The following is an 11,487-nucleotide window of genomic DNA, read 5'->3' on the forward strand; positions in this document are numbered from 1 at the left end:
ATATCCTGAGCATACGGGCATTTTTCTTTGAGCATTGTGGTTTCGTATGCTTGATTGATGAATACATTTGGCAGATATTTATTACTCGTTGCTTGGTGATCCTTTGTTGGCAGTTTGCGAGGATTTGTTCACCGATTCTCTGAGTTCCATAATATAGGCAAGATTATCGTGGACAGTAGCAAGGTGTATATCAGGTAAAAACTTGTTTTAATCCACCTAGCGGTGTAATGATGCCTTGCTCATATAACCCATGTTTTCACAAATATTACTAAGGGTTTTATCAAAAAATTTAATTTGAATCTTTAAGAACAACAAAATAGTTTTATGAGCCTACACTAGCATAACCATTCTAATTTATAAAAAGTTTATAGGAAATCTTCGTTTTCTTTCGCATTTTTGCTCTACATGACGGTATAAATTATAAACACACTCCACCCTGTTTTTCCGGAACCGGAACAAACAAAAACCATTAGCAGTCTATGAGACCATAACACCTTTCATTTGAGTCTATATTTGTGAAAATCTGCGAGCTGCAGTTTCATAAACACTCACTCTATGACACCGGAACCGGAAGTCAAACCCTTATACACACCAAAAAAATTGAATTTTACAGGTGACTTAATCCCTCATACGATGAAGACCTAATTTATCAAATGACAGAAAATCTCATTTGTAATGACTTAATGTTGTGTTGTAAAACCAGTGTATTTGGTAATCAACTAACCAAAAATGTTTAATTGAAAAATTATACGGCTAGTTTAGTTCGATTTTTCCGTGTCATGTATAAAACATGCTCCTGAAAATGAAATTTTTATACTTATCAGCCTGTAACTCCGGAAACGTAAGTCGTATCCGGATGAAATTCGGTAGGGTTAAATTTTTTTTAAATCACATATCTATTTTAGATATTATAATGAATTTTGAAACGAATGATTTTCGATAAGATAAATTTTGGTTTTACTTGAAATTTAAAAATGTCTTCATCGTTATCAGTATCACTGTCTGATTCGGAAACAACATTTCAACACAGTGATGCTCGTTTTAATGCTACTACTACTCCGATATCAATAATTTTAGGCTCGTTAGGTGAGTTTATTTCGTCGGTCGCATCAGAATTCCAGGCTTCGTGATGTATTTGAAATTTATTCAGCAATACCGTCGTGGTGGAATAATACCATCAATGATAACAGCTAATAATATTAACATACATGCTGCGATGAATAATAATTAGAATAATAAGAAAAACATGTTCAATCACGAAACATGCTATGCATCTGAATAATATTACCCTATTTAACTTGAATGTCATACACAGAAGTAACAGGAGTGCAGGATTTTGCTACGCAAATTGATACGCACCATTCGAACGATGCGCTCCTGTTACTTCTTTAAATCAAATTCATGTAAAAATGGGGTTTCATTGGGTTTAATCTAAATAGTGCATGAACTTTATCATCAGCATCAACCAGCTGGAAATAAAACAAAGTCTTTTGTCGTATATTTTTTACTAATGTTGTATTGCGTTTTGCTATTGCACAGTGAAATCTGTTAAATAACATTATCAATGTGATTACGATCCAAACTGATTAATTCCAGCATTCATTTCCCTTCATCTAGTGTTCATTTTATTGCGAACTCAACAACAGGTTGCGAACTAACGAGAACATGTGTTGCAACTTCGTAAACCGTGCCGTATAAAACTGATTTTTTCAAAACTCTAGTGATAAGGACACTTAAAGGAGCATTCTTAAAAGTTACAAATTGACCATTTTCCCCATTTTGAGCACCTTCATGCATATAAATTGACAAAAATCATTGTTGTTCATGCTCCTTCAAAATTCTCTATCACCCATCACTAAACTTCCCAAAGATACGAAATTGGCAATTTTCCACGATTTTAAAAGTCTCATTGACATGCGTTATCCTTAGTTAAAAATCCCTGTATGATCCCTGTTGTCACTAGTTTTTACACCTCTCATCGGGATCAACGATTTTAGACGTAAATCAATCGGCACTGTTGTCTGATCTTGTTCACATTTTCATTCATAATGCTCAAAGCTGATCGAATCGTCCAGTAATTTCATCTTAAAGGAATCATTGATAATAGTAACTCAAAATCACTACCGATTTTGTGTGACGGAAGATCAGGATTGATTTTGATCAATGTGATTCAAAGATCACCTATCAACTGATCTTAAAAAGATTAGATCAGGAGTGATCTTTATTGGGAAAGGTCACAAGCGATCATCTTCGCTAGTGATTACGATTTAATGATTTTTTTATCTTGATTTTCCAGCCCTGATTCAAGAGTATCTTCGAAGTTACCAGTTTCACTGTCTGTAAAGTTCAAGAATTCTACGGCAGGATCTTTTACATATGGGTATCGTTTTCTAATTAGAAGCAAAAAATTGAAAGAATGATGCCTAATCTATTCGTAGATTCTCAGCAAAACGATCCATCAAATGAGCAGAAAAATCAAACTCGACATATTTTTTAACTATATTCGTGATTCTGTTTATATATTCGACATAAAAGGTAATTTGAAATGTATGAGTGTTTTGAAGATTTATAAACTCTTTGTGTTCATTTATACGCCAGTTTTAATTTCATTTAAATTTATAATGATTGAATAGTTACAGATACTTTTTCCCACTTTTGAAAATCTAATTATTAACAATTGCGCCGTGCGCCAAAAAAAGTGATTGAACAAGTCTCAGAAAACACAACTGGCAAAAAATGTAGGGTTTAATATTCTTACAAAGTTGTATAAATGTTATATTTGTTATCGAGGACTTATCAGAGAGTTAATTCACTCGAACCTCGTTCTTGCGCTGATACCGTACGAAATGTTGTACAATCATTTCTGCCGCAGTACATAAATGCGCTAAAGCTAAAAGTTCTTCGCTTGCGCTTGGTTGTCTTCTAAGAAAGAGAACAAATTTGTCTAAGTGCAATCAAAAGAGCGCGGTATGCATAAGGTCTGCTACTACTCTGTGTAATTTACAGTTTCCACAATTTAGAAAATAATTTCAATTTCAGTTTTGTTGCTCAATTTTTTAATTCACGATTGCACAAAATGGGCCTATTTTCACCTCTGACGTAAAGGTAAAAATAAATTAATCAATAGTTGATTTTAATGTAACATTGATAAGTATTAAGTATTTTTAGTACCATTCAGAATGTAATTTCAACTTACAGTTAAACAAATCTGCAATGAGCACAACTGTGTTATAACACGATCCTAAACACTGTATTAAATTCATTTAGAAAAATTCGGCATAATTTGTAATATGAAGTAATTTGTAACAAATACCAATTGAACGTTGCTTGACAAAAAATACGAGTGTCATATCCATTAAAACCGTATAAAATAAAACCGTGTTTATTGCGACAAATGTTCGATTTCCAACTCCACACATAGGGTCACAAAGATTTTCTGGCCTGAAAAGGTGAATGACCTCTAGGTGTTATCCTTTATAAACGAAAAAACTATAGTAGAATAGTAGAATTGTTTATTATTGAGTTTTATTTATTTATAAATTTGTTATTGTGTTATACAAAACTAAAAACAGTAAATTATCAAGGGAGATAACACGACATAGATCTAGTATTCTTTGATGGGACACTTCAGACAATATGTTTAAATTAAAACGTTTAAAATTAATGTTTTCCAAGTTTCTAGGAGTTGGAAGGTACGTTGTTACAAATTAAACCGTTCAAGTAAAGTCAGACTAGCACACCGCCCGCTTCCTTAAGCACCTTCGCTATTACTCATTCAGCTATTTATGGTGTTGTTTTGATTCAGCAATCATTTGCCAAGCTGTTCGTACAGTAAAGAATGTCCGCGATAATCGTAATCAAAGTAGTAATTAAAACTTGTTGAAATTGACATTTTTCACAATTGTTACAGAACAGTTTTTTTTTGTTGTATATGTTAGACTATTGATAGCACAATTTTTTGTAACAAATGTGAAAATAATTAATTTTACTGCTTGTGAAACCGATTCAAATGTCTGCAAAGATTAAGTTCTACATCGGGTTTACACTGACTGTACCTTTGAGCAGTTTCATATACGGATTTCACATAACAAATATTACTGCTGTGAAACATATCAAACAAGAAACTTGTTACACATCATGCAAACAAAGTGCGCAGTTGCGAGAATAGTTAAGTAGTACAATACAAGAACAATATTTACTACTTGGTTGCTTCCTCCTGTTATACCTAGTTTATGAATCAACTGTAATCAGTGAAGAAAAGTTTGGTGTCGTGATTTGAAAACTTGATGAACAAATGTTTATGACAAAGTCGTAGGTCCAGTATGCAAACCGATGAAACTGTTTCTCTGGCGAACAAAAACTTCGATATGATCATCAGTTGGTGCCAAGGCAAATGAATTTTCTCACTCTGAAAACAGGTTCCACTTGCAGACGGTGAGGTTCTGAGCAGTGAGGTAACGGAAGCTGAACTAGTGGCACGAAAATGCTTGGAATTGATCGAAGACTATGTTGGAAAGTGCAGTAAACTTGTAGAATATATTTCTTATGATTATGTTTTTTTTAAGACAAAACGACCCTTACTTTTCTAATATGCCACGTATGTACACTACTGAAGTAGCGGCGTAAATCCTAATACTGCTAGAGTTATATCACTCATAAACAATGTATGGTTCAATATGAGAAAAATATAATATAATATAATATAATATAATATAATATAATATAATATAATATAATATAATATAATATAATATAATATAATATGATATAATATAATATAATATAATATAAAATAATATAATATAATATAATATAATATAATATATAAAATAATATAATCTTACTGAACAATCTTTCGAGGTTAGGGCTCAAACATACGAAAACTGGTTTGTAAGACCAGTAAGCATTGAACATCAAACCCGGGATAATGTTGTCTGTGTTATTTTCAATATCTCTCCGGAGAAAATTTCAACATCGGATTAAATGATGAAATGAGTAGAAATCGGACTAATCACGAAAACAAAATATTTATTCGCTAAAAACCCTAACGGTGTGATCAAATTTAACCGTTCTTATCGAATTATTCAGATCGATCAATGAATATTGGTTCACATTTGCCTTCACCGCTGGAATTCTATTGGTTTTCGTTTGTTTTAGTAACTGCAGAACAATTTTCTCATCGTTGGTTGGTGTCCAAACCTAATGAATAGTAATGAGCTTCCTGATCCTAAGCAAACATTGTCTGCCCGTACTAAACCACGGTCATGAACCGGAATCCGTTTCATTGCAAAATTCACACCACTCATTACTTATCGAATGGTCCAGATTAAATCAATCGTTTCTAGATAATTTCTAGATAATGTGATTCAATTAACATATGTCATATAACATGAATGTCAAGTGTTATAGAGAAGCAAAAGAAGCAACTATTTGATGTAAATACTTATCGGATGATGAAATCATTGCTTAATTTTTTACTTATACAACCAGAACTTGTTTCGAACAAGTTTGAATGAATCATATTTTAAGATTTTTCGCTCAAACTGTCATCTAAAAACGAACCTGTCATTAATTTTGACATCGAAATATTATTAGATTTGAAGGCTTTGAAAATTCATTAGGAAAGTTACAAAACAGAAAAAAGTAAATATTCTCATTTAACGTTTATATTTTTCAGTCTGCTGGTTATATCTTATTGTGTACACTAAACCCATTATAATAGAATACTATTCTTTTGAAACTTTCCGGTTCAAAATTGAAATGTCGATAAGCGCTACTATACTAAAAGAAGGGGTCAAGCAATACTCGGTGCAATTAGAAAGTATACTGGAAAATACCAGGGTGTCGGTGTGGAATCATGAGCAACTCGTCGAGAACAACCATTACTTAATCATGGAAGAATCATAGCCAGCACCTCAGCAGGACAGCTCATCGAATTGACATATTGATCTACATCTTTATAGATTCTAGGGTGGGACAAGGTTTGTACTTTGCAAAATGTTAGCTTGATCGATGAAACTATATTTTCGCGTTCGAGGTTTAAAGTTTGTATGGGATTTAGTGTGAGGCAACAGACTTTTTGCAAAAAAAAATCATCAAGGGATCACCCTGTAGACTCTAGAAATCAGCACATGTGTTATCTTCGCGCGAAATTTATCGAGGAAGAAAACTTTTCGAAGACTGCTAAACAATCCGACATTTGTAGAAAAAAATATTAAGGAAGAACCGACACAAGGTCAGAACAAAGTCTCATTCCTTAGTATATCCAGCACCACTCCAACTAGTGGTCGTAATATGATTTAACTTTCTTTTATGGTGCTATAATGGTTGATCTGAGTTGTTCGATGTCTTCACGATAGTTACTCAGCTTAGTATGAAGATTCTTTTTCAGTGACAAACCAAAACATACTGTAAAGACACCAAAAAGTCATGTAAATTGTAATTTTTTGTTTGCATAAAATAGCATCGTCCATATATTTTGAACTATATAAAATATACAGATTATGACTTCGAGGAAGCTATTAGAATTGAGTTTATCTAAAATATTGCCGAACACACCAAAAACTCTTTTTTGCAAACAAAAAAGTTAAACTTGTATGTATCTTCACAGTAAGTTTTGGAACATGGCTTGTCACTGAAAAAGAATTTTCATTAATTATTTTGCGTTTCGTAGTCATGTGTACTTTACCACAAACCGGTAACTATTGCGAAGAAATAAAAAAACCCAGATCAAGCGTCATAGCACACTGAAGTCTTTTTTATGCGAGTTTACGTACCGCATAAAAAACCGCATAACTCTGAAAATTCGCATAAAAAAACGCATAACTCTGAAAATTCGCATAAAGAAAAACCGCATAACTCTGAAACTTTGCATAAAAAATTCGCATAAAAACCGCATTAAAACGACCTTAGTGTATAATAAAAGAAAGTTAAATCATAATACGACCACTAGCCGCAGTGGTTCTGGATATATTAAGAAATGAGCCTTTGTTCGAAGCTTGTATCGTTTTTTTTGTAATAACTTTTCCTATAAATGTCGAAGGTTTCCTTCCTCGATAAATTTCCTACGAAAAATTAATTTTAGAGCCTAGAGGGTCCAGATAACATAAAGTTGGTTTTCTCATATTAAATTCCATATAAACTTAAAACCTAAATAATATATAAACCTTAAATATTTAGTGTAAGAAAAGAGAGGCGGAGATGATCAAAAGATCTTTCTGCGGTATAATTATAATACAGAAATAAACAGGAAACTATCTCATTTATACCTATGTCTCATGTTCACTCGGTCTAGCTTCTATCAGAACATACTTTTATATAACTTCTCGTCAACTACGATATCCTGTTACATTCTGTACAATTCAATATCGTATCAACTATGCAAAATCCGTCCTATTAAAACAAATGATGCCAATTTATAACAAGCAATGCGAAACAACTAAATTTACAATGATAAGGACGAAACTTGCGTTCTACATAAACGTTTAGCGCTAAGATTTATGTGTATTATGTAAAGGAATAAACAAAATAAAACAGATGCATGGTAGCTACAATTCTTTTGTAACAAGACTCATTACTTAACAAAACGTAATGCCATGTACAATTACAAGATACTATTTTATGGTGAAAGGTTCGGACGTGAAGATCCTAAGCATTTCGTAAACAGGTTAAACAAACTCTGGCACATAATTTTATAAAGTTGAGTAGTTTTAGCAATATCTGTCACAGAGAAATGTCCACTTGAACCTTAATTAATTTTGATTTGATCTTATATAGAATAATAGCTATGTTGTTCGAGCTCTTGGATATTTTTCATCAGTATGACGTATTTTAAATTACTAATGGCTGTAATTTGCTCAAATGTGAAAAAAAAGTTTTTAGTTCGACGAAATTGAAAGTAAGTTCATGTCATATTCTAGTGCCAAAAAGAAAATTTCTACTCGGAATAATTTGAGCTCCTACCTATGTTGTGTTGGTTGTGTTGCAATACTGAACCAAACGCCATTAGATCTTTTGCTGGTGGTGCTCGAGCACCTACTGCCGAGAATCCTTCCCCCAGATAAGACGCCAGTGCGACAGCCCTGGGGGGCGTTTTGGTGTTTTCCGTTAAAATTTTGAAGCGTGTGTTTCTCCGAGGCTTTTGTGGAATTACGGTTTCCGTTATTTGTGTCGTTAGCACCCCAATATCTGAGAAGGAAGTTATATCCACAATAGATAGTTCACAATTTACAATCGTTCCATGCTTTCAGCTTATCCAGTTTTCGAGTTATTCGAAGCAAATTCAGTTTGTTTTCACGGAATCTTAAATGTGTATGACTAATTCTTCTAAAGTTGCGCAAATAATCGATACATTCACTACATGTAGCTACCGTTGTCCAATTTAACGCATTTAAATCAAACACCCATAACTTGTAACATTATATTCACATGTGAGTATACCAAAAATTAGGCAAACATTTCAACAGAATACTCTCACTCCTAGTCACTTTAATCCAGAGAAAGCACACAAAAATAAATTCTGCTATTCACCGCTTAGTGGCAGCACATTCACCATGAATATGCGCGCAGTATATAACATTTGGCAAAAAAACACTGGGCACTGCACTCATGACAAATCACTCACAGCTCACGTGAAAAAGCCAGTTTAAAATCAGAATGAACCGCCACACGTGCCACAACCGACGCGAACAATAGACGAATAGAGACTGACGAAGTTCTCCATAAACGCCATAGTGCCTTCTGCGGTGTTTCACTTGCCCAGCTGAGCAAGAGAGAAAGAACGAGTGCAAAAAGCAACCCAGAAAAGGGGCGTTGCTTAGCAACTTGGAAGCTGGTTTGGGTTTGTTTATTTTACCCAATCGCAACTGCATATGGAATGAGTTGTTGACACCCCCTGCCTCAATTACCTTTTGAGGTGTGACTCTGTGAAATGACTACCAAGCGTTTTTTTCATATCGCCTTCGTCGTTATTCTCTCACTCTCACGTTCCTATCTTCTTCCATAGAAACTTTTGTTCCCAGTTTCGCCATTATCGGTCTGGTGCAACTTATGTTAGCTTTGAGCATGTATTTATGCTTCAGTTCCTAGCTGTCGAGAGAAGAGGTGTTATGCTTTCTGTCTTTCCCGTACCGCTTCCGTGTTCAATAAGACTGAAGCATATCTCGCATCAATATTGAGAAAAAGGACTAAAACCTACATCGAGAGACATGACACTTGCGTGACATCGTCCCTTTTGCTCCACCGGGTAAATGCTTTTGTGGCACTATAGCTCACATTCAAGAGCATGTATATCAAATGAAGATGCACGGCTAGATAAAAGAATGAGTGGTAAATGTGTAGGAAAATGTATTTGTCAAAATAAGAACAAGTTACCTTTCTCTGATTTTATGTTTTTGTTTAAAGCGCGAAAATGATGAAATTCTGTTCATAACTTTTATTGTAGTTCACCTTATATATATATATATATATATATATATATATATATATATATATATATATATATATATATATATATATATATATATATATATATATATATATATATATCTGGAGTACAACTTTGCTTCCGCCGTTTTTTTTCCAAAATTAAAAGCTTTATTGAGAAAAAGTGCTTACAGAGTATTGTCAAAGTATTGTCCGTCGCGACAACTTTCTCTCATCTTTCCGGTAATTTTCGGATCCCGGCTCGAAAAAAGAAGTCCTCTTTTGACGCTATCCATGAAGCAATCCGTTTTTCCAACTCTTCGAAGGATTGAAAATGTTGATCTGCCAGGCCGTGTGCCATCGAACGGAATAGGTGGAAGTTAGAAGGGGCGACATCTGGGGAATATGGCATTTGGGGCGAGACTTCCCATTTCAGCGTTTCTAGGTACTTTTTGGCCACTTTTGCGACGTGAGGCCGAGCATTGTCGTGTTGGAGGATGACTTTGTCATGTCGCTCTTGATATTGTGGCCGCTTTTCTTTTAGCGCGCGACTAAGGCGCATCAGTTGCGTTCAGTTGTGTTCGGTAGCGATCTCCTGTGATGGTTTCACCCGGTTTTAAGAAATCGTAGTAAATCACACCGAGCTGATCCCACCAAATACAAATCATAACCTTGGCGCCGTGAATATTTGGTTTTGCCTTCGACGAAGAAGCTTTCCCCATGATTTTCTGCGTTTAGGATTATCGTATCGAACCCACTTTTCATCGCCGGTTAACCCTCAGGGTACGGACTGGGTTACCGTAACCCGAGCGAAATTTGAAAGAAGCGCCATACGAAGAGAAATCGGCGAGGGGGGTCCGGACCAGGGGGGGGGAAAAACTTATAGGTACACACTATTAGAGGCCCAAGCGGCAGAGTCAGTCTCCGCTTTGTGTCCGAGCTAGACACATATAAACATTGTGCTCGGGTGTGGTACACCCAGTCCGTATCGAACGTTACAAAATCCAAAATTTTCAAAAAAATTAAGTTTTAATTTTCGTCTGTTTGCCGCTGAGGAATAAAAAGGTAAGTAAGAATACGTACTCTTTACTTAATTTTGTAGATTCTAACCTCAAAATAACGCGTTGTACATGGTGTAAGCGAAGTATTGTAGTAGATCTCAATCACTTGAACGTACGTCTTATATCGAAATCTTTGCTGCTCGTAGTGAATTATAACTCATTAAATTTTGTTTCTTGTAATTTTTTGTTAAAGAACACGCATTAAAAACATGGCAACGCGTCGAATCACTCGAAGCGTTGCTGCTTTGGAGGAGTTGTACAAGGAAAACGAGGAGGACAGCGTTACAGAGAATGACAGTGACACCGACGACGCCGTAGGTGCGGAAGAGGAAAGTTCTCACGATTCTGAAACAGACGCAGAATCTGAAGGAGAGCCATTGTCAGGCGAAGAAGAAGCAGCTGCTCCGAGAGGCGCCCCGCCGCGCAAACGCGGCCGCCCTTCATACCGTAGCGAAACTGTGCTACGAGTGCGGCAATATTATGTAACATGACTTGTGTAACTTTTTAATAATAAATATTCGCCTTTAACAATTATGTTTGGTATTTATTTATATGATACTACTCAACAATATCTGAGAAACAATTTTTTTACGCTCAAAGTAATTAATTTTAACCTTTATCATCATAAATCAACGAAACAACGTTTTTTCGCTAAATCGAAAAAACGCGTATTTTCATTTTTCAAAAAAAATATAGTTTTTGGAATAAATCAAAAAACCGTTATGGACATTTGTAAGAACTAATTTTTACCTTTCAAATGCGAGTTATACAATGTTAATATTTTTTTTTCAAAAAGTTACAGCATTTTGAAAAAAAAACGTTTTTTACAAAAAAAATTCAAGACCCGTTCACATTTTTCATTATAATTTTTTTTCAATCAGTTAAATGATTAATCTGACAACTCTATTATATTTTTGAGACAATTTCACACAAAATAAAAAAAAATTATTCAAATTGACAAAGTACAGCTCGATATACACCCAATCAAAGTCGCCGGGTTAGG

At 34.5% G+C, this 11,487-nt stretch overlaps 1 protein-coding gene across 3 annotated transcripts in view; it reads right to left on the reverse strand.

The window, feature by feature from the left end:
• Positions 1–8,690, reverse strand: part of LOC131436904 (LIM/homeobox protein Lhx5) — a 107,871-nt gene extending 99,181 nt beyond the window's left edge. For all 3 annotated transcript variants that reach the window (XM_058605880.1, XM_058605879.1, XM_058605881.1), the window contains exon 1: positions 7,963–8,690. In XM_058605880.1, the coding sequence (XP_058461863.1) occupies positions 7,963–8,005 (43 nt within the window). In that variant the 5' untranslated portion in view covers positions 8,006–8,690. The remainder of the gene's footprint in view (positions 1–7,962) is intronic.
• Positions 8,691–11,487: the final 2,797 nt, after the last annotated feature.

Source organism: Malaya genurostris, chromosome 3 (assembly GCF_030247185.1).
Source record: "Malaya genurostris strain Urasoe2022 chromosome 3, Malgen_1.1, whole genome shotgun sequence".
NCBI classification, from domain to species: Eukaryota; Metazoa; Arthropoda; class Insecta; order Diptera; family Culicidae; genus Malaya; species Malaya genurostris.